The 27,716-nt window shown below is 45.0% G+C and overlaps 3 protein-coding genes across 25 annotated transcripts in view; 1 reads left to right on the forward strand and 2 right to left on the reverse strand.

Annotated features, from left to right (window-relative positions):
* The window catches only part of Acin1 (apoptotic chromatin condensation inducer 1), a 44,884-nt gene extending 34,739 nt beyond the window's left edge, over positions 1-10,145 (reverse strand). For 12 of the 21 annotated variants that reach the window (XR_010057814.1, XR_005493719.2, XM_063274242.1 and 9 more), the window contains exons 1-4: positions 9,797-10,108; positions 8,325-8,390; positions 2,162-2,273; positions 1,671-1,790 (exon numbers count right to left, since the gene is read on the reverse strand). Coding sequence is in view for 19 of the 21 variants with exons in the window: in XM_063274242.1 (XP_063130312.1) it covers positions 1,671-1,790; positions 2,162-2,273; positions 8,325-8,390; positions 9,797-10,108 (610 nt within the window). In the remaining 2 variants the exon portion in view is untranslated. 21 annotated transcript variants of the gene reach the window in all.
* On the forward strand, positions 9,361-14,566 carry C15h14orf119 (similar to human chromosome 14 open reading frame 119). 2 transcript variants are annotated; one of them, XM_039093485.2, is made up of 2 exons: positions 9,361-9,755; positions 13,629-14,560. In XM_039093485.2, the coding sequence occupies exons 1-2, from the start codon at positions 9,361-9,363 to the stop codon at positions 14,056-14,058; spliced, it is 825 nt and encodes a 274-aa protein (XP_038949413.2). In that variant the 3' UTR covers positions 14,059-14,560. The 2 variants fall into 2 exon arrangements, with proteins under 2 accessions (XP_038949413.2, NP_001101846.1); NM_001108376.2 differs by lacking the exon at positions 9,361-9,755 and adding an exon at positions 10,309-10,447 and having other exon boundaries at positions 13,629-14,566.
* Positions 14,162-21,293, reverse strand: Cirop (ciliated left-right organizer metallopeptidase). Of its 2 annotated transcripts, NM_001402377.1 has the most exons (14): positions 20,988-21,293; positions 20,777-20,870; positions 19,859-19,910; positions 19,307-19,450; positions 18,892-19,017; positions 18,631-18,715; positions 18,358-18,503; positions 18,106-18,277; positions 17,629-17,698; positions 17,455-17,551; positions 17,086-17,355; positions 16,441-16,667; positions 16,099-16,278; positions 14,162-15,380 (listed from the first exon to the last, which is right to left on the reverse strand). In NM_001402377.1, the coding sequence occupies exons 1-14, from the start codon at positions 21,265-21,267 to the stop codon at positions 15,230-15,232; spliced, it is 2,094 nt and encodes a 697-aa protein (NP_001389306.1). In that variant the 5' UTR covers positions 21,268-21,293; the 3' UTR covers positions 14,162-15,229. The 2 variants fall into 2 exon arrangements, with proteins under 2 accessions (NP_001389306.1, XP_038949761.1); XM_039093833.2 differs by lacking the exons at positions 19,859-19,910; positions 20,777-20,870; positions 20,988-21,293 and having other exon boundaries at positions 14,838-15,380; positions 18,358-18,507; positions 19,307-19,446.
* Between the last annotated feature and the right edge of the window lie 6,423 nt (positions 21,294-27,716).

A 27,716-nucleotide genomic window follows, 5' to 3' on the forward strand; every position in this document is an offset into this window, starting at 1 on the left:
CTAATGTCCTCTTACAAGTTCCCCTAGGCACCAGACACACATGTAATGCATAGCTATATACACAGGCAAAACACCACACACACACAAATTAAAATAAAAACAAACAAATAAATGATTTTCAAAAATTCCCTTCAGGGACTCAGACATTAATCTAAGATCTTAAAATTAGCTTCAAAAGTTCTTCATTTTCTTTTAACAATACATAAAATTTCTCTCTCTCCAATAAATATCTCTAAAAAATTAACCTGTTCTAGAAATTCTATGCTAACATAAGAACTGGAAACACAAATATTCTAGGGAGGGGGAGGATGGAGAAGGGAACACCCTTATAGAAAAAGGGGAGGGAGAAGGAATAGGGGCTTATGGATAGGAAACCGGGAAACGGAACATTTGAAATGTAAATAAAGAAATATCCAATAAAAAAAAAGAAAAAGAAAACACTTATTTTCTAAAAGTATTAAATATGGAGGGACTGTCATTTCTGATAACCAGTAACAGTATTAACAATTGAAAATATTTGTTCATTTACACACTGCCTTATACATCTACCTAATGTCCACCATCACACATACACAATGTCTTGAAAATCCTCATTTTTGCTGTGTGAGTGGCACATACTTTTAATCTCAGCACCAAGGAGGCTGAGGCAGGTGGATCTGTGTTTAACACTAACCTAGTCTACATTAGTGTGATTCGGGATAGCCAGGGCTATATATTGAGATCTTGTAACAAACAAGCAGAACAAAATTCAAGTCTTCCAAGGGACAGAGGCTACATTTATAGCCTTTTACAGAGATACTACAGAAAGTCAGGCACCTAATGTCTCTATAACAGCGTGAAAAAGTAATCTTGTTTGAACCAATTATATAGAGCTCTCTGTTTATAAAATTCCGCATCATCTTTAACAGTGCTAGCAGGACTGTAATTATGCAATGATTTTATCAGGCGTCCATTTACTTACTAGACTGTCAATTCCCTTATGGAAGGCATCTTTTCCTCTAGCACATCCTGGGGTCTAGCACACACCTGGGGTCTAGCACACACCTGAGGTCTAGCACACACCTGAGGTCTAGCACATCCTGGGGTCTAGTACATCCCGGGGTCTAGCACATCCTGGAATACACCAGGCAGGCAGCAAAAATTTGTTGAGGGCTGGAGAGATGGCTCAGAGGTTAAGAGCACTAGCTGCTCTTGCAGAAGTCCTTAGTTTAATTTCCAGCAACCACATGGTGGCTCACAATTATCTATATTGAAATCTGATGCCCTCTTCTGGAATGCAGCCATACATGCAAGTAGAGCACTCATATCTATAAACACATCAAAAATTGTTGAATAATAAAGCAGTAGATGTCAAATATGGGGAGGTGGAGACTAGATATATACATACAACAAGTAGATGAAAATAAGCTGGGACTGTTGCTAAATCAGATACAAAAGGCTGAAAAGGTATAGAGAAATCATACTGACTCATGAGACACCAAGTCATTAACATGTAAGCAAAAACCACATTTCAAAGAGGACACACTTTCTCTAAAATCAGACACCAAGTATCAATTTCACAGAATTCTCCTCAGACTTTCATGGAGGCTTAGCATGAAAGGAGGCATCACTACCTCCCCCACCAACTACGCAGGCTTGACAAACAGCGCAGTGGGGAGGGAGATACGTACGAGGTGAATGTGTGCTGAGCTCCAGCTCTGGTCTGTCCAGGCTGCTCTGAAAGTCAGGAGGCAGCAGGGAAGCCACTCCCTCAGGATGGGTCATCTCGTCCTCCGACTCAGCTGAAGCTTCTGCAAAGTACACATTGGGTCGGGGCAGGGAGGGAGTGAAGGGCTCAGCATGTGGGAATTCCATAGGAGTAAGGGGTGGTGGGCACAGTTATAGACACAGAGATAGATACCATGAAAGAGAAAGCCTCACTGGAGGTAAGCTCTCCTTCATCTAAAGGGTGCCACGACTTATTTCTAACTCCTCTTCTCAGACTCAAACTGAGCATCTCTCTCCCTGACAAAGTTAAACTGTAACTCATCTGGCTTCACGAAATATGGAAAGCAAATGAGCAGCAGCCTCACCTGACCTCTTCCTGGAATTAGCCAGACTCATCTACTTGGTGACAGAAATTAAAGCAAAGACCTTGTTAGAAGTTACGATTCGAGCTTACCTTCAAGTTCTGCAGCCTCTCGAGCTTCCCGTTCTAGGCGCTGCCTAAGTAGCTCCTGCTGCTTTTCCAGGTACTGCTTTATGAAACTGTTCTGGCTCATCTCCTCCCCAATCTGCGCAGAGAAACAAGAACGGCTAAGCAGGGCAGCCATGAGGTCACTGGGAAGGGCTGAGCACAGGTAATGGACACCCGAGTCGGAAAATAAGATGCAAAGCTGTTTTTCTGCTTTTAACCCTGCCCTAGATTTTTAGTTTTATATTTTGTTTCTGTCTGTGCGCCCACGTGTGTGTGTGTGTGCATGCGTGCACGTGTGGATATGTATGCAAAAATATACTTACACAGTCCAAGTATAAAATCCACTGTGAAGCCCCAGAGCGTCAGAATGGCTATTCTAACTCTAGAGGCGCTCATGGTGATGTGCATACCTTGGGTCTGGCTAATTTAGCCACATAATGTTTTTATTCAAAAGTTCTTTGTAATGAAGTTTTTTTTTTTTAAATAATGAAAGCTTTCTTTTTAAGAAAAATTATTTATTGTGTATCAGGTGTTTTGGCTGCATGTGTGTCTGTCTATGCATCACTATGTAAAGTATTGGGTACTGAGAATCAAACCTGGGTCTTCTGGAAGAGCTCTTTAACTACTGAGCCATTGCTCCAGCCCAACCCCCTTTAAAAAAAATGCTTTAGAAATGCCTATTACAAATTTAAGTTTGATATGTTAAAATGTTTTAAAAATAATTATGCGGGCTAGAAAGACAGGTCAGTGTTTCAGAGCCCCGGTTGCTCTTCTAGAGGACCTGGGAAGGACTGTAATTCCTCAGGTCCAAGGGGATCCAATCCTCACACAGACACACATGCAGGCAAAACACCGGTGCACATAAAATAAAATTAAAAAGTCATTAAAAACTTTATTCCTTGGGCTGGAGAGATGGCTCAGCGGTTAAGAGCACTGACTGCTCTTCCAGAGGTCCTGAGTTCAATTCCCAGCAACCACATGGTGGCTCACAACCATCTGTAATGAGAGCTGATGCCCTCTTCTGGTGTGTCTGAAGACAGCTACAGTGCACTCACATACATTAAATAAATAAATAAAAAAAAAAAAAAAAAAAAAAAAAAAAAGAGCACTGACTGCTCTTCCAGAGGTTCTAAGTTTATTTCCCAGCAACTACATTGTGGCTCACAACCATCTGTAATGGGATCCAATGCCCTCTTCTGGTGTGTCTGAAGACAGTGACAGTGTACCCACATACAAGAAATAAATCTTAAAAAAAGAAAAAAAAACTTTACTCCTTAAAAAAAATTAAAATGAAGCTATGTGGTGGTGGCGCACACACTTTTAATCCCAGCACTTAGGAGGCAGAGGCAGGCAGATCTCTACGAGTTTGAGGCCAGCCTGGTCTACAGAGAGATTCAAGGACAGCCAAGGCTACACAAAGAAACCCTTTCTTGAAAAAAACAAAAAATAGGGCTGGAGAAATGGTTTAGCGGTTAAGAGCACTGAATGCTCTTTCAGAGGTCCTGAGTTCAATTCTCAGCAACCACATGGTGGCTCACAACTACCTATAATGGGATCCAATGTCTCCTCTTATGGTGTGTTTGAAGACAGCTACAGTGTACTCAGATAAATAAAATAATAAATAATTCTAAAAAAAAAAAAAAAAAAGGAGGGCTGGAGAGATGGCACAGTGGTTAAGAGCACCCGACTGCTCTTCCAGACGTCCTGAGTTCAATTTCCACATGATGGCTCACAATCATCTGTAAAGAGATCCGATACCCTCTTCTGGAGTGTCTGAAGACAGCTACAGTGTACTTATATATAATTAAGGGATTTAAAAAAAAAAAAAAAAAAAAGGAGAGGGAAAGGAAAAAAAAACTAAAGTTAAAATAACTACAAAGACAAATTACCTTATAAAGAAACATGAATTTAAACAAAAATCTGATAGTTTCTAAATATTTAAGACTTTATTTTTTAGAGATTATAAAAAGAAAACAGTCTAAGAACGTATACCAAGAAAAGAGAAAAATTCCACGGAGCAAGTCTACTCCATGTATCTCAACTCAAGAAAAACAACTCCTGGAAGGCTCTGTCTGTCTCTGTCTCTGTCTCTGTCTGTCTGTCTGTAAGACTTTTCAAGACACAGTTTCTCTGTTAGCTCTAGCTGTCCTGAAACTAGCTCTGTAGGTTGGACTGGCCTCAAACTCAAGAGATCTGCCTGCATCTGCATCCTGGAGTGCTTGGATTAAAGGCGTGTGCTACCACTGACCAGCTGAAGGCTTTTTCTAAGCTGTTCCTATATTAAAGATCACAATCAACAGCACTATGGCAAAAAAAGAGAAACTATATTAAATCTTTTACCCAAAATATTCAGTCTAAAGATTATGTTAGTACACAGGTAACCTGAAAAGAACTAAGAATTCTAGGGAATTATGTGTCTTTTGGAGAAAAGGTATCCCTACATAGTCTAGGCTTGCAATCCCTTGGCATCAGCATCCTAGTTTGAATAGTATAGGTATGCTACCTCAATGGACCTTGTTGTCCCCCCATGCCAGACCAGCATCCCCCACCTCCGAATGTGCACCTGCATGTGTGTGCGAGCGTGTGTGTGTGTGTGAGAGCTCGAGTGCGCGTTTGTGCGTGTTTGTTTTAGGGATTATACCTAGATATGTACAGGTAAGCTATATCCTCAGGCTGAATTATGCCTTTTCATTTAAATGTATGATCATTATTATTGTTATTATTATTATAAAAATAATGTACTATTTTCTTCAAAACTGAGAAGAGTCAACATAGTGCATATCTTACCTCAGCACTAGAGTGGCAGAAGCAGGCAGATCTCTGAGTTCTGGGCCAGTCTGGTCTACACAGTGAGTTCCAGACTATCCAGAGCTACATAGTGAGTTCCTATCTCATAAAAAGATAAGTGCTAGAGAGATGTATCAGCAGATAGAAGCAACTCTTGCCCTTGCAAAAGACCCAGATTTGGATCTCAGAATCCACACAGGAGCTCATAACCATCTTTAACTCCAGTTCCAGGGTGTCTGGCCTTCTTCTGACCCCTGTAGGCACCAGACATTGGCATAATGTACATGAATACATACAGGTAAAACACTCATACAAGCAGTAAATAAATGTAGAAAGCCCAAGCTTGCCCTGGCTTGGTCAAATAAATCTGAAACAGATTTTAAAAAATAAGTAAACCTGAAAAGAAAAAAGTACTAGTTTCTCCAAACGATCAAGCTCTACCAACCCAGGAAAACATTTTGTCATTTGTCTCAAAAGTTCAAGTCCAGGGCTGGAGAGATGGCGCAGTGGTTAAGAGCACCGGCTGCTCGCTCTTACAGAGGTCCTGGGTTTGAGTCCTAGTGGGCAGTGGCTCACAATCATCTGTTAACTACAATTCCAGGTATCCAATGCCTGCTTCTGACCCGAGGGCACCAGGCACAAATGCACAATTGGAGGCATAACATTTACATGTATAAAATATAAATAAATATAAAAAACAGTATTTAAATACATGAAATCAAGAGACCAAGGAAAGGAATATACATTAATTACTTCCATTAAAAAACACACAAAATGGAGTTGGGGATTTAGCTCAGTGGTAGAGTGCTTGCCTAGCAAGCGCAAGGCTCTGGGTTTGGTCCCCAGCTCCGGAAAAACAAACAAACAAACAAAAAACAACAACAAAAAACCACATACACACAAAATAAACCACGGAAAGGGGCAGGCATATGGCTTATGCCTGCAAGCACAGTGCCAGAGAAGCTGAGGCTGAAAAGTGCCTAAGTTTGAGTCCAGCCTGGGCTACATACACCATTAAGTCCTCAAAAACTCCAAACCAGCCAACCAACCAACAGTTTTGTTTGTTTGTTTGTTTGTTTTTTTTTTTTGAGTGAAAAGAACCCCTCCAGCATGCCAGGTGTTATGGCCCGTGCCCTTAATCCGAGGCAGGAATTCCAGGGCAGCCAGGGCTATGCAGAGAAACTCTGTTTTCAAAAATAACACTGCCAAAAAAATCTTCAAAAAGCAAGCCAGCCAAGCAACCAGCCCAGGGTTAACCCTGTCTCTCTTTCTGTGGCGTGCACACATCATTCTTTGTCCTTCTGCTTTCTCTTCACAAACTCTCCTCCTCAAGTCCTTACATGCCTATAGACCTTCAGAAACAAAGTCAATCCAATACTTCCTGTGTTTTCTGTCATACTCTCTAACAGTAAATACTTATTTCACTTATAGTAAGTGCCTTAGTACCCAATGGCCACAGATGAAATGTGCATTTTAAGTATGAGAAAACAAGTGTATTTGCCGCAAAACCTTTGTTAACACAAGTAAAACTTCAAAGTCTAAAATACAATCCAAGATACAATTGTGAATTGAGAATTTCAATCAGTTTTCTGAATTGCTTTTTAAAGATTATTATTACATGGCATGAATGTTTTAACTGCATAGAAATGTGTGTGCTTGATGTCCAAAGCAGAAGAGGATATAGGATACCCTGGAACTTGAGTTATGGATGTCTGTGAGCCACCAGGTGGGCACTGGGAACAAAACCTGGGTCCTCTATTAAGAGCAAACTCTATAAAAACAAGTATTCTTAATGACTGAGTCATCTTCTCAGCTTCATTTATCTGTGTGTTTACATGTATCTGTGAGTATATACATGTGTTTGTGTGCTCAGCCATGTTCCTGGAAGCAGGACGGGACTTTGGCACTGGAGCTACAGATGTTTGTGAGCCGCCTGATATAGGTGCTGAGATCTTGAGCTCTGGTGTGAATCACTGGGCAACAGTCAGGCACTCTTGACTACTGAGCTATCTCTCCAGCCTTTTAGGTAGCTCTTTAATGCTGTGTAACCTCCCAAAGCTGACTAGATGATGGGCCTTGGAGTTTAATGAGGTATTAGCAAGGGAACAGAAAAGCACATTTTCCAGTGTCCTGGGCCCACACACCACTGCATTTTCTTTTAAGTGGGTGACACATTAAATGAAGAGTTTAAAAGCTGAAGAGTACCCTACAAGATGACATAGTGTAGAAATTTGTATTTTGTTTTTAACTATACAGTGTCTTCAAAATAAAATATTTGCAGAAACCTGGAGGGTAGAGCAGTAGGGAAGCTGGGTAGAGGGACTGCCCTGAGTCTGAGCAGGCAACATAAACACCCTGTTTCAACCCACAACAACAACCACAAAAACGTTTATGCAGGAACTCTTAGAACAAAGTTTTTTCCCCTAAGACACCCCAGCAGAGCAGTTATAAAACCATGAACTAAGTCAAACTACTTTTCCTATTTCGGGTAAAGAAACAAAGGTCTCTAAGTGTTAAGTACCTTGTCCTAAGTCATCAAGGTTTTAAGGATGTTTAAGAGTTAGTCCTAGAAATAAGGGTTTATTAATACAGTATCAAATTCTTTAAAGTAAATTTGTACCAATAAAAGAGTTCTTGATGAAAAAGTATTTTGTTACATCTATATTCAAAGATCTATATTCAAAGATAACTTTCCCCTAAGCTGATGGCAAGTGACTTCAGATTCTTGTGGCACACTTAATCAGAGTGATACTTTTTTTTTTTTTTTGGTTCTTTTTTTCGGAGCTGGGGACCGAACCCAGGGCCTTGCGCTTCCTAGGCAAGCGCTCTACCACTGAGCTAAATCCCCAACCCCCAGAGTGATACTTTTGACACACTCCAAGAATTCAAAATTCATTCAGTGCTCCTTTGATTTTATTTATATATATATATTTTTTTCTTTTCTTTTTTTTAAAACTCCAGGTCTTTATGCAAAATTGAGGGTGATTAGAATTCAACTGTCTGAGGGCTGGAGAGATAGCTCAATGGTTAAGACACTGGCTGCGTTTATAGAGGACCCAGGTTCGATTCAGCACCCACATGGTGGCTCACAGCTGTCTGTAACTCCAGTTGCAGAGGATCTGACATTCTCTCCTGGCCTCTGTGGGCACCCGTTGGAGGCAAATCACCCACACACATAAAATAAAAACAGACCTTAAAAAAACAAAACAAAAACAAACAAAACAAAAACCCAGTAACTGAGATCACTTGCAATAAAAAAACAAGAAAATTCTGTTTCTGATAAACATGGAAGACACCAAGTCTTCCCATTTACCATTTTCTCCAAATAGCCCATTCTATCTAAACAAACCTTTTTTCTTACCTGAGAATTTGGCTGGAATGCAGCATGGGGTGTTGAGTGTTTTTGTAAATTTTCTAGCATTAGAGCCTGGTATAAAGAAGAGCAAAAATCAGAAACCAGGAGGGGGAACAAAAAAGCACTCCAGATCTCTACCTCTCCCACAGCCTTTTCACTAAATTACTTAAATATACATTTATACTACATTCCTTTCACAGAGCCTAAAAGCGCTTTATTAATATTGTTCTCATTCATCTTCATAAGTCGCTTAAAGGTAGCCATGGTTACTGCTCCCAAGTATACGGATGTAAAATACAGGCACACAAAGAATCAGTGACCTGGCTATGTCACAAAAAAATCAGCAAAAGTGGCAGAATCAGAACTAGAACCCCTGTTATTGTCTGTAATTTTGACTAGGAGCCACTTTTAAATCTGGTAATACAGGCAAAAAAAATTACAAGTACTCAAACAAGTTTCAAATTACATGAAACCAACACTAGGCTGCTAATTTAGATTTGACTATTATTTGATTTTCAGAACTAAAACTACTTAAATGAACCTGCACAATTTCCATCAGTGTTGACACCCAGACAAATCAAATGTACTAAAAACTTCACCGAGAAACTAACCACAGACCTTGTAACCTGTGGTCTGACCTAATCCACACCCACCCACAAACTGTCAGCTTCGGGATAAGCAACGGTCTGTCAACTCAAAGCCTGAACTGACCGAGTCCCTATCAGTATTATGAGCCACGTACCCTAATGAACTCAAATTACACTAGTCCTTCTCACCTTCCTTCCCTCCATTTACACCAAACCAATACACAGTATGTATACCTCACGACAACAAGCTCATTCTCACTGCTCAAACCGATACAAAATCCCCAGCCTAAAGTAATCTGTCTCACCTCTCGCACCAATATTCACCAAATTCTTATCCAGACTGTTTCTCGATTCCCTATAAATTAGACACCCGTCTCTGACAAGTCCTTCTATCAAGGTTTTCCTTCATCTAAGGTTTTAATCTAGTCAAGCGGACATTTTTTACCCTATCCAAAATGTACTACTGCAGACACAGACACCAACCCCATCCGCCCAACTGTATCCCTAACTCGGACACAGCCCTGCTCGCCCCCTTAAGGCCAGCCACACCGGTGGTTGTAGAGGGATTTAACTCCTTCTGCAGCGCATGCGCCGAAAACACAGACACAAACAAGGAGGGGGTGGGGGAAGAAGGAAGGAGCTTAAGACACTCCGGGAGAGTAGCGCGCACCCTCCCATTTTGGGCTCGCGCTGCTGCCGTTAAGGCGGGAACCGGCGTTATCTCTATTCCAGCGCCAGCCACACCAACCACCGTGCGCGTGGATCTGCAGGCTCGCGCTGGCGGCCTGAGAGAGCTCGCGCCGAGCCCGGACACTGCGCCTGCGCCGCAGCGGAGACTCGTCTCTACCAGGTCCGCTCCCCTCCGACACCTCGGCAACGCTGACTTCTCACCCCTTTGAGCCGCTTGACCAGGGCACTCTTCTGCCCGCTCTTGGCTAGGCCTCGCTGCTCCAGTGCGGCCTTCAGGTCGGTCACCCGCAGAGCCTGAAGAGGCTTCCCGTCCAGAGTCACCTCCTCCAGCTCCGCCATCTTGCGTGAGGTACTCGGGTCCGTCCCGACGGCTTCGGGCATCTTCGGTAATTTCCGCCAACGCCCTTCGAACGTACCGAACTGGCCCCGCCCACTGCCATAGTCTACCCCTCTATTACCGCTCAGAATTCCCCGGGTTCCTCCGGAACTGTTCGGTCGTTTCCGTCTCCACATCGGTACCAATCGGCTTTTTCCATCTGCCTAGCGGCCGGCTCCTCCCATTTTACTTTCAGGTTCGTTTGTTTTCGTCTTGCCGAGGCTTTGAATCGAATCTATTCGGAAGCCCTCGAATCTGGCATACCCATAATCGGAGATATTCGGCTATCTCCGGACTTGAGGGCTGAGGCGCTGGGGCACTTGGGTACTTGGGGCTGGTTCCGGACCGGAAGTGCGTGGGTTACTGGGGCTGGCTGTACTTAGGGTTTTCCGGAAACATGGAAGAGACTCGGGGAATTGGAGCAGGAGCTGAAGCACTCTTGTGATCTCTGGGCGCCCTCCAAGGGGAAAAGGGAGGTAAGAGGAAAAGAAATTTCTCCTAGGCCGGATAAGACTTGGTGTCTGAATGTTTTCTTTTGGGGAACCCTTCTGCTTCCTGGCGAAATCTCTGTGGTCCCCATCCTCTATATCCCAGCCACTCGGTCTAAGAAATGCTTTGTCCTGTGTGGCTAAGGAATAAGAGACCTGCTGCTTCCAAACGTGGGAAAAAGTAGCATTGTGTCTTTGATCTCAGACAGCAAATTTATTAATGACATCGAATTTAAGTTTACAGTGGAAGCCATGTAAATGTAAAAAAGCCTGGGTAAATAATTCCCTTTCTCTGAAAAAGAGAAGTTTTAGGAGAAACTTCTCCCTGTAGGGCCACTTTGAAACTGGCAGTCACCCTGAACCGGGACTTAGAACTGACGTTTAGGTATTCTTTTCTTCATGGATACAAATTTTCCAACTCGGAGAAGTAAGAACAGGTAGAAATTTAGGTCCTAGAGAGTTGAAGGTTTTCCTTGTTGGAGATACAAACTGTAGGACTAAAGTATTTTGGAATAAGTTGGCTGACACTTGCATCCATGATGCAAAATGAGTGGTACTTGTAGGCATAAAGCTTTAAGGAAAACTGTTGAGAGACACGTGTGCATCCGTATCACACTTTTTAGGTTACCTAAGTCAAGAAAGAAGCAAAAGGACTTTCTTCAGAACTTTAATAAAGTGGCTTCTGATTTTCTAACCCTTACCTTACCTTGAGACAAGAACTTTACCTAGCCTGCTCCAAAATTTACTAGTGTGGTAGAGAATTTAATAAGGGGGTCATAGAACATAAACATTTTTTACAGGTTTCAGAGGTGGTTCATACACTGTACAGTAGGTTCTTGTCTCATGACCACCCCCTACGTCCCACACACACACACAGTGGGGAACTGTGGGAAAATCAGCATTTAGGTTGGGACCAGTTGCTTGTACTTTGAACAGAAGGTTCTTGCCTCTTGTCTCCACTCCCAACACACAGTGCATGTAACTGTGGAAAAATCAACATTTAGGTTGGGACTAGTCGCTTGTACCAAAATTTAAAAAGCTGTGCACATTAATTTTAGAGAGAACAAGCAAGACATGTGTTTTCTGTTTAGGTTTGTGATCAGTTCTTACTGTGTTCCCAGGCTGGCCTCAATGGCTTGTTTTTCCTTATTATTTGTTTGGGTTTTGTTTTTTTGCTTTTTTTTTTTTTTTAAGATAGGGTTTCTCTGTGTAGCCCTGGCTATCCTAGAACTCATTCTGCAGTCCAGGCTGGCCATGAACTAGAGATGTGCCTGCGCGTGCCTCCTGAGTGCTGGGATTAAGGGCATGCTCTGCCACTGTCTGGTTCGTTTTTATTATTTTGTGTATATGTGTGTCTGTCTACGGGTGTGTGCTTGTCTCATGGAGTTCACAGTTCAGCTCAGGAGCCGAAGCTACAGGTGCTTTCAAGTCACTTGACATGAGTGCTCTGGAGAGCAGAAAGTGAATTTAACTTTGGAACAGTTGTCTTCCTAGCCCCTCAATTGGTTGTTTTTAAGATCATTTATAAGAAGTAGGTGGGGGATATAGTTCAATTGGTAGAGTGCTTGTTTAGTTTGCCAGGTTCTGTCTCTAGCATCACAGAAATGGTATAGTGACATTTCACAGTTCATGAAACTAGTGTAGCCTAGGCTACACGAGACTGAGAGGCTTATGGGTAGGTGACATGTCTGTAATCTTCAAGGCTCAGGCAGAAGATCTTGAATTTGAGGCCTGTGAGATTTTTTTCTAAAACCCAAGGTAGCCTGGGAAAATGATTACTCTTGATGCAGAAACCTCTGCCCCCAAATCATTCAAACCAAGGCGTTCAGATCACCTATGAAATTACCAAGCCATCAAGGCTATGTGTACCTAAAAAGCCACCCAGTGTCTGAAAGGTGTCCCTTTAAAGAAGCAGTATAGACAGTGTAATAGTAGAATTTGTGGGGCTGGAGAGATGGCTCAGTGGTTAAGAGCACTGACTGCTCTTCCTGAGGTCCTGAGTTCAATTCCCAGCAATCACATGGTGGCTCACAACTATCTGTAATGGGATCCAATGCCCTCTTCTGGTGTGTCTGAAAACAGCTACAGTGTACTTATATAAATAAAATAAATAAATCTTTTAAAAAAAAAAAAAAAAAAGAATTTGTAAGTGTGCCGACAAGCAGTAGGTCTAGACATATGATTGGTAGCCTCAGAAGAGTGCTGGAGTTTTGCTATACGTGCTTGAAAATGCTGAACTTACAGGTTTTGATATAGATTCTGTGGTCACTGACAATCCAGAGGAAAACACCCAAACTGGAGTCAGATAAACTCACATGTGAGCTTGTCTGCCACATTGAAATGATTCTCACTAAAAGCTGTTCCTGAGCTAAAAGAGGAGGCTACAAAGAAGAAAGGACATCCCAGAAGAGACTGATGCAACAAAAACTTCCAGCATGTGAATAAATTTAGCATCAAATAAATGTAAATAAAAGTTAATGTGCTGGAACAAAGGCAGGAAGAAGCACTGGTCAGGTAGGGTATTTGTTTTTTGTTTTTTGGACCAAGAGTCTCAGACTGTCCTAGAACATAATGTGACTAAGGCTGATCTTTTAACTCTTGGTACTTCTGCCTCCACCAGTTCTGCCATGTGTGCCACCATGCCGGGCTTGTGTTTTTTGTTCTTTCATTGTTTTGAAATAGGGCCTCACTCTGTAGGCTAGACTGGCCTGGAACTTACTTTGTACCTGTGTAGTCCAAGTTGGCCTTGAATTCTTGGCAGTCCCTCATCTCGGCTTTCTCCACGGTGAGATTATAGGCCTGAGCACCACACCTGGCTTTTAGATGGTGGTGTTGAAAAGGAAGTAAGACTGGCAAATACCAAGTGAAGTTATTCTTGGGTGGTTTCCCTAAGGTAGTTGTATAGAAATAAAAATAAAGGATCTTCTTACCTGTGGGTGTAGCTAAGTGCATTTGTAATATTCAAGAAGCTGAAGCAAGAGGACCAAATTCCCAGTCAGTCTGGGGCTGCACATATGTAGTGAAGTCCTACCATAAGAAAGGATCCTGTTGTTTTCCTACAGATTGAATTGGTGGATGCTGATTGGGTGTAGTAGGGTTTATTGCTTATAAGGTAATGTTCTGGTTGCGCTTGCCAGAGAGTGTATTAACAGAGCTTTGTTTGTTTCAGGATGCCACTGGAATCGTCTTCCACATCAGTGCCACCCTGCTTCCCTTCTGTGTTACCCTCAGTGCCTGATGACATTGCCAACTCTTCCCCCCCTCCAATGTCTTACATCACTTCCCAGGAGATGAAGTGTGTTCTTCACTGGTTTGCCAGTTGGTCAGGTCCCCAGCGGGAACGTTTTCTCCAAGACCTGGTCGCTAAGGCAGTGCCAGGAAAGGTGCAGCTACTGCTGGATGGTCTGGAGCAGCTCAGTGTATCTGCGGCAAGTCGACCACCGTGTATCTTTGAGTGTCAGCTACGTCTTTGGGATCAGTGGTTTCGAGGTTGGGCTGAGCAGGAGCGCAATGAATTTGTCAGGCAGCTGGAGGTCGGTGAGCCAGATTTCGTGGCAAAATTTTACCAAGCAGTGGCTGCCACTGCTGGTAAGGACTGACAGGTATTCAGATCAAGCGAATGACGTGATCACGCCAAGGCCATGACTGTAGTGATGATTCAGTGCAACTGTGTCACTTAAAGAATCACCTGAACTGCCAGGGTAGTGGTCCACCGTTTATTCCAGCACCCAGGAGGCAGCCTGGTCTACATAGCAAGTTCCAGGCCAGCCAGCAGTACAAAGTGAGACTCTGCCTTTAAAAAGATTTTTTTGGCATGGACTTCCTGTTGAGTGCTAACACTGTTGTACCCTGGCAGTACGTCACTTGGACTCTCTCCATTTTTAGCAAATCTGATTTTTTTTACAGGAGATGTCTAAATCTCAAGAATTTAATGACTGCTTTTGTCACTATAACTAACAGGAACCAGTATCTTGTAACTCGAGTCCAGAGCTGGCCCAGATGTGGCTGCTTTTACCACATCTACCCAACTCTAACATAATTATGTAATTTCCCAACTGCTGGGTTTCCCAGCGGTGATTTAATAAAATTAAGGAAAATTGAGGGAAAGAAATAATTACTATTATTCACATCGTTTGGCTCTGAGCAGCAATGAAAACCAGGTAAGTATTAAATAGGAGCACCCTCGTCAAAGCATGCGCGGCCTCCTGGGGCTGGTGGACAGGAGTCTTCACAAGTGAAACTGTTGATTTGGGGGAGAGGGTATCATAATAAAGACTGCTCTTTACCGCGAGGCTCCACATTTACACATGGCAAAGCTGCGATAAAGCTGACAACCTGGCAAAGTCTGTTCTAGAGGAAGTAGAGCGTTTAAAGTGAGTAGGTTTTCCCATCCAGAGCTCTTTTACTTATAATTACATATATGCGTGAGGGCCTACATGTTACGTGTATGTACCATTTACATGATAGTGCTCACAGAGGAAAGAACAATGTCAGATCCCCTGGAACTACAGTTATGGAATGTTGGTGGTGCTTGGGTCTTCTACAAGAGCCACTCTGACTGTGTGCATACACATCTGTGTAGGAGTACTCATGAGCCACCATGCACATGAAGAAGTCAGGACACCTTGTGGAACCGGTTTTCTCCACATTGTGGCTCCTTAGGAATCAATTCAGGTGGTCATCTTGCTGGCTGACATTTGGCAGTTACGTTCCAAGTGGCATCACATCTGCTTTAACCTGATCTCTTGTACCATACAGTTCCTGTGATGGTTAAGTAGTAGATGGTTCCACTTGAAGCCTCGCTCGTTTCTGATAAGCCAGAGTTCCCAGTGCACCCAGCAGAATTAGCAACAGCAGACAGAAGCCAGTGTACAGAAGTAGCTCAGCCACAGAGGAGCTATGGTCCAAGGAAGTCTGCAGCCTAGGAACATGGAAGGCAGTGCTCTGTAGTCGTGCTTGGCATTAGGAAATGGAGACCTGTTTGAGTCAAGCACTAGAGCAGACCGATGAGTGAAAGGGAAGGTAAAACCCAAAATGTAGGGATAGGACTAAGATCCAAGTCTCCAGCAGCCTCAGTACTGAAGTAGCTGATGGTAAGTGAGGACTAGATATGGGAAGAGACTGTTTTGGTAGCTAGATTGCCTGAATGCTGTTTGAGAGAGGTGTGATGGCACAATTACAATATGACTCCAGTACTCCAGAGGCAGGGGGATTAGATGTTCAAGATCATCCTCAGCTCTATAGTAAATTTGAGGTCAGTCTGGTGCGCAAAAAAAAGAAAAAATTGGGGAGGATGCAGATGGATTTCCGTGAGTTGAAGGTTAATCTGCTCTGTATTAGGTAACTTACTACAGTAATTTCTAGGCTAGCCAGGGCTACACAGTGAAGCCCTGTGTTAACCCTTCCCCCTCGAAAACAAAAACCAAAGCCAAGACAATAGAAATCCCTAAGTTCTAGGAATGGGGCCCTATTACTGTTTGATGGACTTAAGGTGATGCTGGGCATCTGTTTACTGACATACATCATCCCGTCTAGGATACAGTAGGCACATACAAATGCATGCTTCCCAAATACAAATTCAGTTTTCTGCATAGCAGGGATTCAAATGACAAAGTTTACCATCTGGGGCACAACCTTACTTGCTGTATTCTGTGGTAAAGATGGCTTCTCCGTGGTGTACTTGGAGGGGTTTCTTCTGAAGAATCAGGGTCAGGGTCCTATGTAGCATAGCAGTGGACGGCCCTTGGCAGCCAGAAGGCTTCCACATACTCACAGTGAATACCAAGCTCGTGGTGATGGATGGGCTGTAGAAATAACACCTGAACAGACATTGGGATCTATAATGGAGAAGTGCTTGAGAGAGCATCCAAAAAGGTAAGTGTAGTCTCCAGAGTCGGAGGAACAGGGTGCAGAAGAAAGTGAGAGAAAGCACTTGAGTACTCTGTGGTCCACTGTCTAAGTAGGTGGAACTGTCCCTTTACCTGCTAGTGCCAGCTCTTATCACCAGAGCCTCCAGAACTACCTCAGCAAGCTCTTCTCTCTGTCCCTTCCCCAGAGAGTGGCCCAGGGTCCCTGTTAGTCTTAGAGACAGCTGGAATACCAGGTCTTGGGTTGTAAAGCTCATCGGTTGAGAAGTGGCAACACTGACACCTTCACTCAGACACAGCCGGCCTTGGGGACAGTAGAGAAGGCCATGGTACCCAGGTATCTGCAAGGCAACAGCAGGGTACAGGTCACAGCTTCAGTTACTTGCTTAGGGCTACTCTCTAACCAGTATTTGCTTGATCAGTCACGGGCTAAGGAGATATTTAGAAAAAGGTTTTCCAGGGGCTGAGGGTGCAGCTCAGAATATCCCAGGGTTGGCCCCCAGCTCTGCTGAGTAAATGCATAAATAGGATAAAAATAAGACATTTCAAAAAGCAAGCTGGACATTAGGCTCAACGATCTGTAATCCCAGTCTATGAGAAGCTAAGGCAAGAGGATTATCACAAGATTGAAGCTGACCCGGGCTATATAGCTAATTCTGGGCTGGCCTGGACTAGAGTAAGACTCCAAAGAAGCTGAACAGTAATCACCAGCCAACCTTCCTGCCTGTGTGCTCTGACTACTCATACGTTATTTCTCACCTGAACAGCCTTCCCCGGAAGGCAGGGGATCCACGGTGATCCCTTCACTTGAACCTCGTAGGCTCCCTTGTGGGTGCATTGATGTAAATAACAACAGCCCGTGGGACCTTCTTCAAGGTAGAGTGGTGCTGCTGAGGATTGGCTGGTCTTGTCTTTGGAGAGCACTTGGGAGGTAAGGTTGCCAAGGAAGCAGCGGCTGTGCATATGGTAGATCTCCCCGCGGGGGTTTTCCGCTCTGGTGTGGAGTCCACTCTCCTTCCAGCATTCACTCTGTGGTTCAGGGAAAAGGAGAGAACAGCATGACGCTGATGCCGCAGGTAGAGGTTGACACCTCCTGGGCCTGCTCGGTCTCCTCTGTGGTTCACTCACCCCATTGGCTGAGGGTTTGTACATGCGGCAGCCTTCTAGCATTGGGTCTGAGGAACACCTTCCTTTGTCCAGGTGCAGGTAGTGACAGCCCAGCCCACTGTGCGGAAGGGACAATAGAGAGATGACACCAGGCAAACCGACAGTTGTATTGTCCCGTGCCCACTCAGCACATACCTGCCAGTGCAGAAGAAGTCTGAGGATCCATTCCTGCATGTGCTCACCAGACCAAAGTCTGGGCCAGAGCCTGCTTGTCCAATAAGAGGAGAAAGCACAGAGATAACAGCTCAGCAGGGCGGGGTGGTACATGCCTTAATCTCAGCACTTGGGAGTAAGAGCTCTGAGTTTCAGGCCAGCCTGGTCTACAAAGTGAGTTCCAGGACTTATGCAGCTTCAAAAACCAAAAGACGGGGTTGGGGATTTAGCTCAGTGGTAGAGCGCTTGCCTAGGAAGCACAAGGCCCTGGGTTCGGTCCCCAGCTCCGAAAAAAAAGAACCAAAAAAGAAAACAAAAACCAAAAGACGAAGCCACAGAGATCCCTCCGCGCCAGCCCTGCTCACAATTTGAATTATACCTTAATGGCAAGTAACTCAGACTATCTCACTTCCCGCAAAGCTGACTTGGGTTCTGGTGTCTTGCAGCTCTTTTCCTTACCCTGGCCCCACAAAAGTTCCTCTGCTGCACTGTGGTTGACCTGATACCAGCCTGAATCTTCGAAGGCAGCAAGGGTTATTGGGTCAAGTCGAGTGTGCTGGGCACCATCGAAGGCAGCGGTCATTATAGAGCCCTGAAGTAATCTGGACTCCCAGTGTGAAGACAAAGAGCCCTGTTGGATAAGGTAGCAGATGGCTGGTTGCCATTGGGCTACTCTTTCTCCCATTATCCCAAGGTTGTATTCTCTCTCACCTCTTCTTCCAAAGGAACTCCCAGCGAAGTCCCGGGCACCCCCAAGTGTTTGGCTAGGCTGCGGCTGACAGCTGGAGTGGTGAGAAGCAGTTGTCCCCCTTCATCTCGTCTGGTCACCTGTTTTCTTGTAGAACAATTCTCTCTAGCTGGCTTCAAGAAGGGAAGAAGGCAACACAAGGAGAGGGAAGGGTGAAATAGAACTGGAAGGTCGTGAACTCCCCCTGCCCCCCATTGACATCATAGTTTGGCTATTCCCACATTCCTTCCATTTACCACTGAGTCCTGAGGGACAGTCTCGCCACATCTTGAAGAGCTGTCCAGAAAAACCCAGAGCGTGCAGCAGTTCATGCAGTGTAGCCTAAGAGCAAATGGCTACTGAGCAAGGGCCTAGTTCTTTAGCAGAAGACTAGAGCCCTTCCGCGCAACCAGCTCTACATAGAGCTAAATACACCTGAGCCATCCCCTGTAGGTTCTCCCACTTCATGGGAGACTACCACCCCCGGCCCCATCTCCCATTCATCATGCAGCAGTCACCATGACAATATCGTCGTGGCCGAGGCTCGGGCTGCTGAGATGTTGGGCACAGTAGACAATGGTACCAGCGAGGGGCCTGTCTTCTGAGTCCAGCTGGCAGCAGGCAGCATAGGCTATGACAGAGGGCTGCAAACAGACCAGGAGAAGGGAGAGTCGAAAGGAAAGGGGGATAGAACAGGTAGATGGAATCTTCCTGAGACAGAGGAAGCAGGGGCTCTATACAGTTCTGCTGGGGTAGCGCCCATGGGCAGCCTGGAAGATTCTTAGCCCCTACACGAGTCAAGCTTTATCAGACTATTCCAAACTGTACCGAAGAAGCGCAATTCAGTAAAACTGCTATTTCCGTCTCCCTCCTTAACAAAGTCTAACATTTGAGAGCAACAGAGTCAGGGAAAAGATCGGCTTTGAACCTCACCTCTCTGTGACATCTGGAAGTGTGGGCAACCCGCACATACAGGAGAAAATCAGTGTTTTGGACGCCAGGGCCATCTGGCTGGATTAGTTGGGGCAGACCATGCTCTGGCCACAAGGAATAACCACGCAGGTGGGCATCAGGTATCTGCCAGGGAATGAAATCTAGTATAAGCTTAGCAGATGGGTAGAAACTAGATACTAAGAGGAAGAAGACATCTTGGGGCTGCCTCAGTACCATCCAGGTGGCCAGTTGAAATCGGATTTCTAGCTGAGTAGTTACAGCTCAGAGCCCTTTGTAGCATGTGCAAGGTTCAAACCCGAGTTTAAAAAAACTGAAAAGTGGAGTTACGTCTCTAGCCTCCCCCCAGATCTCTGCTTTAATGCGTTTTGAGGGGCATGGCTGGAAAGGGACTACAGAGTGTGCATTGCTATGACGAGCAGACAGGAGGGCAATTCCACACATCCGACTGTTCCTTTTACATACTCAGGTATTGGGGGTGATCTAACTAGGTTAGAACCCTTCAGATGCTCGAGACTGGAGAGTTAATCTCACCTTTACTCCGAGGCAACTCTCTCCTTTGTACCCTGGGTTCAAGAGGCTGCACCTGTCAAGACGTTCAGAAGTGAGCTGGAAACAGATGCCTTTGAAGAAGACTTTAGTTGTTGGTGTTCCTTCTAGGCTCAACCCAAGTTACCTAGCGACAGCCAGGTAGGTCTGGTTTGCTATAAAAGGGTCTGTTTGTTCCCTTCCTCCTCTCTGTGTCCCTTCTCTCTTTGACTCTCTTCTCTCCCTGACCCCTTTCTCTCTCTCTCCCCTTCCCCTCCCCCTTCTCTCCATGTGCCTCTCCCCTTTCTCTGTCTCTACTCCCTTCTCAACTCCCCTTTCCATGCCTTAAACTCTATTTTACATTATACCCCTGTGGTATGGCTGATAACTCAGCATGGGCCCGCAGAGGCACCCCTCCCACCCCACCCAACTGTGCTCTATAAAACATATACTTGGCTTTTTTATAAAACACAACATTAACGATAGGTTATTTGTCCGCCATAAGTAAAATGAGCCAATTTGAACCAGATGAGATTATATTAAAGGCAGGTTTATTAGGAAGCTGCACTCGGGTGAGTTCACTGGCCCCAAGGACGAGTTGCCATGGGAAAAGGGAGGGGGAGAGAGAGAGAGAGAGAGAGAGAAGAGAAGAGAAGAGAAGAGAAGAGAAGAGAAGAGAAGAGAAGAGAAGAGAAGAGGAGAAGAGAGAGAGAGCGCGCAAAATGTCTGGATTATATAGGGAAGAACCTCTGGGGGGGAAGGCAGCTCAGCCTTTGGATTGGAAAGTTCAGGATTGGGGACAGGGTGTGCCAGGTAGAGCCTGAGGGATGCTGGGAGAACCTGGAAGCAAGGTATGCTAGGGCATGTAAAATACGCACTTCAGTCCCTTGTCCCCGGTCCAAAATCAAACAGTGACAAACTCACCTATGGTAGTTTGGGGTATCGGGGTCTCCCCAGACAGCATGGCAGTATTGTGCAGGGTCTCGGCTCAGAAGCAGAGGTCCTCGTACCGGAAGAACTTTAAGACAAGAGAACGGGTTCTTTACCTCATCGATTGAGAGTCCTTTGCTGTGAAGGACTCTTTTTAGACCCCGCTGCCTCAGCCCTCCCGGATACTTCTTGTCTCCTCACATACCTGCTAGGATCCCCTGAATCCTTCGAGTGGTCTCTTTCACTGCAGCCAGGGCTCGAGCTTCCCCGTCAAGATCCCGAGCCTCACTGGGTACAGGACCTCTTGTATAGTGCGTTTGGATTCTAAGGGGTTGAGGCTCAGGGGAGCCAGGGAGAGGAAGGATTGAGGAGCGGAAGTGTGTGGACATCTGGGGGAAAGGAGGCCTAAGAAGGCGCACAGACTTCTGGGTTTCCTCATGCAGACATCTGCTTGCGGCCGCCCCAAGGAGGAGTAGCCACCACATCTTTATTCTGTGTCTCCTCGGCCTTCCCTGGGTCCAGTCTGCCGTGGCTTGCTCATTTATTTCTGCCCTCTCTCGGTGTATCTCTCACCACACACTCTGCATCACTCTCCGAATTCTCAGAAGTTTTGGAAGTTGTTGACTAAGTCTACAGTTTCGCATAAGGGAGGCCAGGTCTGAGCCACAGGAGTTGAAGGCGTCTCCTCTAGGGTGCCAGGGGTGGATGCTGGATAGAGGAGTACTGTTCTGAGCCTTCAGTTTATTTTTCTAGAGAGGGGTTACACCACATTCCCAGTCCCCTGTCTTTCTCAGTAGGAAGCCTTGGGACACCACCGCCCCCAAAAGAAAAAAACAAAAAACAAAAAACAAAAAAACCCCACCACCAACAGCAACAAAAGTGTTAGCTGTGTAGAGTGGATGAGGAATGTGGGGGGGGGGGGGGTGTGGCACTTTTTGGTTTTGTAGGTTTTGTTGGGTGTTGTTGGTGGATGCCTGCTATCTCTCTGGCAGAGAGCAAACAGGTCCTGCGCTGTACTGGGCCAGCCTCTAAGCTGTGAGACCTTTAGGAATGTTCTGCACCTGTGTGTACTGTCACCAGGTGCCCAACAAACACGCAGGTTGGCTGCTATCTCCTTTGGGGGCTGCGGGATGGGCCTATGACACTTTGTAGAGTCCGCCCACTGCTTCCCAGGAGAGGGAAGATAAACTCTCCGGTGGACCTAACAGAAGTTCAAAGACTTTTTTTTAAGAAGTCCTGGAGACTTTATTGTTTTCTTGCCTCCTACTGTGCTTTTCTGAACTATCTTCTCTGATTGGCCACCATTCTTCCCCAGCCTGGCTAACTCCGACCTTTCCTGTGGGAAGCTCCCACCTCACTCTGGGAAGCCTTTCTTAACATCTCCAGCCCAAATTCCACACCTCTCAGAGGTGGGAGGGAACAGTCTGAGGAGGTCTCTGGCCTATTAGATCCTGACAAGACCTGCTTTTCCCTCAGTACTTACTAGCTCAGGCTCTTCCTGTTCTCCCAAACTCCTAGAAGAAGCCTACTTCCTGTCAGGACTTCAGTGTGGGGATTATTATTATTCTAACTTCTCTCTTGGTGTAGCCCAGACCTTGAACTTGTGACCCTATTGCCTTTGCTTCCCAAGTGCTGACATTCCGTGTGGCCAGGCATTGTCATGTCTGCTCCGCTCTTTTGCTTTGAATGCACACGATAAAGTTACATATGTTAAAACGGTGTATCTAGTGTATGACAGGTAAGGACTAGAACTTATCTTTGGTTTGTTTGTTTGTTTTTGGGGGCAGGGTTTCTTTGTGTAACAGCCCAGGCTGTCCTGGAACTTTCTTTGTAGACCAGGCTGGCCTTATACTCAAAAGAGATCCACCTGCCTCTGTCTCCTAAATGCTAGGACTAAAAGGGTATGTCAACATGCCTGGGAGACGTTATTTTCTTTCTTCCTTCCTTCCTTCCTTTCTTTCTTTCTTTAACATTCTTTTTTTAAAAAGATCTATTTTTTTTTATATATATACACTGTCACTGTCTTCAGACACACCAGAAGAGGGCATCAGATCTCATTACAGATGGTTGTGAGCCACCATGTGGTTGCTGGGATTTGAACTTAGGACCTTTGGAAGAACAGTCAGTGCTCTTACCCACTGAGCCATCTCTCCAGCCCTAAATATTCTTTTTAAAGATTTATATATTTTTATTTATATGAGTACACTGTGGCTGTCTTCAGACACACCAGAAGAGGGCATCAGATCCCATTACAGATGGTTGTGAGCCACCATGTGGTTGCTGGGATTTGAACTCAGGACCTCTGGAAGAGCAGTCAGTGCTCTTAACCACTAGGCCATCTCTCCAGCAAGTGAGTCTCTAACACACTAACAGTGCCCAGGGCATGGAGAGATAGCTCAGCAGCTAAGAGCACATGCTGTACTTCCAGAGAACTCTTGGTTCCCAAAACCCATGTCAGGTGGCTCCCAACCACCTGAAACTCCAGCTCTTTGGAGCCCAATGTTTCAGGCCTCCACTGGCACTCATGTACACACCCACATACAGACACACAATATACGTAAGTAAAAATAATAAGCGTAAGTTGTTGGAAAAGAAAAAGAGGAGTGTCCAGCTCGTGATAACTGCTAAGTCAAGAAAAGGATATTTATTACGCAGATTGGGGCAAAGTCCTACTTTCACTCTCACCAGAAGGAAAAAAAAATTACACACACATTGGAGTTAAAGAATTTAGATTTTTTTTTTTTTTGGTTCTTTTTTTTTTTCGGAGCTGGGGACCGAACCCAGGGCCTTGCGCTTCCTAGGTAAGCGCTCTACCACTGAGCTAAATCCCCAGCCCCAAGAATTTAGAATTTAAAAATTGATTATTAACAGCTGTATAAGTTTGAAGGGGATTCTAGTTCTTTCTCTAAGACAAATATAGCTTTCTCCAGGTGTCTGAAGACCTTTTCCCCTGAAAAAACAAAACAAAACAAAAACAAAAAACGAAAAAAAAAAACCCAAAAAACAAAACGGGTTCCTGGCCCTTCTGTCCACACTCTTATTCTTTGCTGCCTCCTGGTGGTCATGCTGAGAGAGGCATGATCCTGCCAGAGTCAGGGGTGGGGATGGAGGGGGTGCGGGTGGGGGTGGGGTGGAACTTGCCCCATACTACTATCCCCCCCCCCCCGCATGCCTATAAGCAGATTATGTGACACCTCCCAGGTCTGGCATAGCCAACCATAGGAGGTGACAGCTAGCAAAAGTGTGTCTCTCCATTTAGGACCTACGAGTCAGCCCTGCACAGACGCAGGAAAAGCCTGGAAGAAATCCCTGCTCCCGCTTTGCACAGATCCAGTTTACCTACCATTATTCACCAGACAGGATAGATCTTGTTTTCCAGCAGCAATTCTTCCACAACTTTAAAAACAGCTTTTCTTTATTTTTTAAAAAGATTTATTTATTATCTATACAGCATTCTGTCTGCATGTATGCCTGCAGGCCAGAAGAGGGCACCAGATCTCATTTATAGATGGTTATGAGCCACCATGTGGTTGCTAGGAATTGAACTCAGGACCTCTGGAAGAGCAGTCAGTGCTCTTAACCACTGAGCCATCTCTCCAGCCCACCAAACAGCTTTCCTTCCTTCCTTCCTTCCTTCCTTCCTTCCTTCCTTCCTTCCTTCCTTCCTTCCTTCCTTTCTTCCTTTAAAAAGATTTATTTATTATATATACGTACACTGTGGCTGTCTTCAGACACACCAGAAGAGGGCATTAGATCTAATTACAAATGGTTGTGAGCCATCATGTGGTTGCTGGGAATTGAACTCAGGGCCTTTGGAAGAGCAGTCAGTGCTTTTAACCATTGAGCCATCTCTCTAGCCCACCAAAGAGCTTTTCAAAGATGTATTGTGTGTGTTTTGCTTTCATTCATTCATTCACTTTATTTATGTATATATACATATATATATTATGTGTATATATGTGTGTGTGTGTGCGCACGCGTGCGGCGCACGTGCTCCACAGTGTCTATGGAGGTCAGAAGAGGGTGTCGGATCCCTTAGACTTGGCGTCATTGTTGATGGTTGTCAGTCACCATGTAGGTGCTGGGGTCTGAACACAGGCTCTCTGCAAGAGCTACAGGTCCGCTTAACCACTGAACCATCTCTCCAGGCCTCTTTGACATATTTTTAGCAGCACTTATATATTTCCCTGACTTTTTCTTTTCTTTTCTTTTCTTTTTTTTTTTTTTTGATATACGTTTCACCTGAACTCAGGTTCTCGACCTTTCCCCTCTACTGAAATCCAGTGCAGAGATCACCCAAATGTATTGTTATGCCCAATTCTATCTTTTTACTTACTTATTCTTAACTTTTGTTTTCCAGATTTATTTATAGCAAGGCAGTAGTGGAGCACGCCTTTAGATCCAGCACTTGGCAGGGAGAGCAGGTGAATCTCTGTGAGTTCGAGGCCAACCTGGTCTACAGAGTGGGTTTCAGGACAGCCAGGGCTACATAGAGAAACCCTGTCTCAAACAAACAAACAAACAAACAAACAAACAAACAAGCAAAGCATCATTCTGTGTGTATAATGTTTTGCTGGCATATGCATCACATGTGAGCTTAGCATCAGATGGTGTGGAACTGGAGTGACAGGCATTTATGAGCCATCGTGGGAGTGCTGAGAACAGAACCCTTGGCGAAAGGACCAAGTGCTCCTAACTGCTGAGCCTTTCTCTTTCACCCCCAGCTCCATTTTGACTTTTGTGTGACTCTGTTTTTCTGCCAGACTTCAGAGAGAAGTAAGTCTTGTTCGTCCCTTTGAAGGCATATGAAGTAACTGTGGAGGTATGGTGGAGGTGAGAGAGTGAAGATGAGGCAAGAGAAGGTGAGGGGTTACACTAAGAACAGCCATTGTCTCATCAAGGTTTCGTGTCTGACCTTGCCCTATACTCCCATGATTCTTCACTAACCTTAGGAGGCTTAGGCATCATTGATACTATCCCAACTTTACAACTGAGGTGCAGCAGGATTAGACAATAAAACAGCTGTGGGATTTCAACCCTCACAGACTCCTGGTCACACCTACTGTCCAGGATGGCTTCTCAGATTCATCTAGGGAGGTGGAAGTCACATTGGGAGGAAAAGAGAAACTGGAGCCATGAAGGGAAACCAGACAGAAACTGGAGAAGGGAGGATTGCTTTAGGGAAATGGTGAGAGAAGACCCGAGGGAGGGACGGTGGCCTGAGGGACACGGTCCCCACAGGTGGTGTCCCTGCAGCGGTGGTGATGACATAACCACGCGAAGCTCCCTCAGCACGCTCCTCTCAGCCTTCTCCCTTCCACCTCTGACACCCTTCTCCTCCATTCCTCTCAAGTGAGACAGTCTGAGGGCCGTGCCCAGAGCCTTATCACCAGCAGAAACTGAAGCATCTATGAAATAACGGAATCAAACACCCTTCTCTGATATGATCTCTTTTCCTTATGGTTCGCTGCTCGGTTGGCTCACTGCAACCTAGCTGTTGCTGTTGGACAAGCTGGCTGGGGAACGGTGACCCTTCTTTTCTTTATTCTCCCCTTCTCTGTCTTAGGGTATAGACTCTCCACCGAAATTCTTTCCTGAATCGCTTCAACCCCTTCCCTTGACTATCATAACGACCCCGCCTCCCTAGTTCAGCACCAAGCTTAGATGGATCGAGCACTTGCATTTGTGTTTGAGCAGCTAAGGACCACCAGCAAAAATCGTTCCAGCAGACAGACTATTGCTGCTCTAAAATGTTTCTCATCAACTTCAATTGTATGCTCCCAGGTCGGAAATCTCAGCCACCGGCTCTTCCTTCCACTCTTTTTTTTTTTTTTGCCCCCCCTCCCCTACACCCCACCCCCTCTTCCTTCCACTCTTAGCAGTTGGGATTTTATACCTTCAGTCTGCAGCCTCCCCTGCAGCCCAACCACTTTAGGAGCCAGTTTTTTTCCCAGTGGAAATTAAAAGCTGTAAGATAGGAACACCCTCAGTCTGCTATAAGCCTTTTATTTTTATTAAGATGGGGTCTTGCTATGTAGCCAAGGCTGGCAGACTGACCTCAAACTTGTTAATGTCTTTCTTAGTCCCTGAGTGCCAGGGTTGCAAGCCTGCCTCACCAAGTCCAGCCAATGCCTTTTTTTTTTAATTATTAGTATTTTTGTGTTTTGTAACAGGGTCTCACTATGCATAATCCCTACCTTTGACCTCTCTACGTAGACCAGGCTGGCCTCAAACTCATAGAGATCTTCTTGCCTCTGCATACCAAATGCTGGACTTAAAAGGCCTGCACCACCATGCCCAGCTCAAACCTATGTGTTTTAAATGATTTTTATGTACATACGTTTTTGGGTTTTTTTATTTGTTTGTTTGTTTTCCGGGGTCCGAGCTGGGGACCGAACCCAGGGCCTTACGCTTGCTAGGCAAGCGCTTTACCACTGAGCTAAATCCCCAACCCCATGTTTATACGTTGTTTTTTTTTTTTTTTTTTTTTTTTTTTTCTCGGAACTGAGGACCGAACCCAGGGCCTTGTGCTTGCTAGGCAAGTGCTCTACCACTGAGCTAAATCCCCAACCCCTGTTTATACGTTTTTAAACATATAAGCATACATGTTTAAAGATATTTATTTTGGAGGCTGGAGAGTTGACTAAGCAGTTAAAAGCACTTGCAGCTCTCGAAAGTTTCCTAGGTTGGGTCCCAGGACCCCCATGGTATCTGCAGAATAGCAGTTGGGGCAGGGACCGATACCCTCTGACCTCTTTGGCACTGGAAATGCATGTGGTGCACACATATATATGCAAGCAAAATTCTCACACAAAATACAATAAATAAATCTAAAGATAAAAATTTAAAGACAGTGGTGTATATGTGCACGCGTGAGTGCAAGTGCATGTGTGTGTGTCTAAGCGTGTGTGTGTGTGTGTGTGTGTGTGTGTGT

Source organism: Rattus norvegicus, chromosome 15 (assembly GCF_036323735.1).
Source record: "Rattus norvegicus strain BN/NHsdMcwi chromosome 15, GRCr8, whole genome shotgun sequence".
Lineage (NCBI taxonomy): Eukaryota > Metazoa > Chordata > Mammalia > Rodentia > Muridae > Rattus > Rattus norvegicus.

Coding starts and splice junctions, on each gene's coding strand:
- Cirop (NM_001402377.1), bottom strand. CDS start 21,267: ATGTGGTGGCTACTCCTCCTTGGGGCGGCCGCAAGCAGATGTCTGCAT. Junction 18,504..18,630: donor CTGTCCCTCAGGACTCAGTG/GTAAATGGAAGG, acceptor TCTTGAAGCCAG/CTAGAGAGAATTGTTCTACA. Junction 17,552..17,628: donor GACTTCTTCTGCACTGGCAG/GTATGTGCTGAG, acceptor CCTTCCGCACAG/TGGGCTGGGCTGTCACTACC.
- C15h14orf119 (XM_039093485.2), top strand. CDS start 9,361: ATGTACTACTGCAGACACAGACACCAACCCCATCCGCCCAACTGTATC. Junction 9,756..13,628: donor CGGAGACTCGTCTCTACCAG/GTCCGCTCCCCT, acceptor TGTTTGTTTCAG/GATGCCACTGGAATCGTCTT.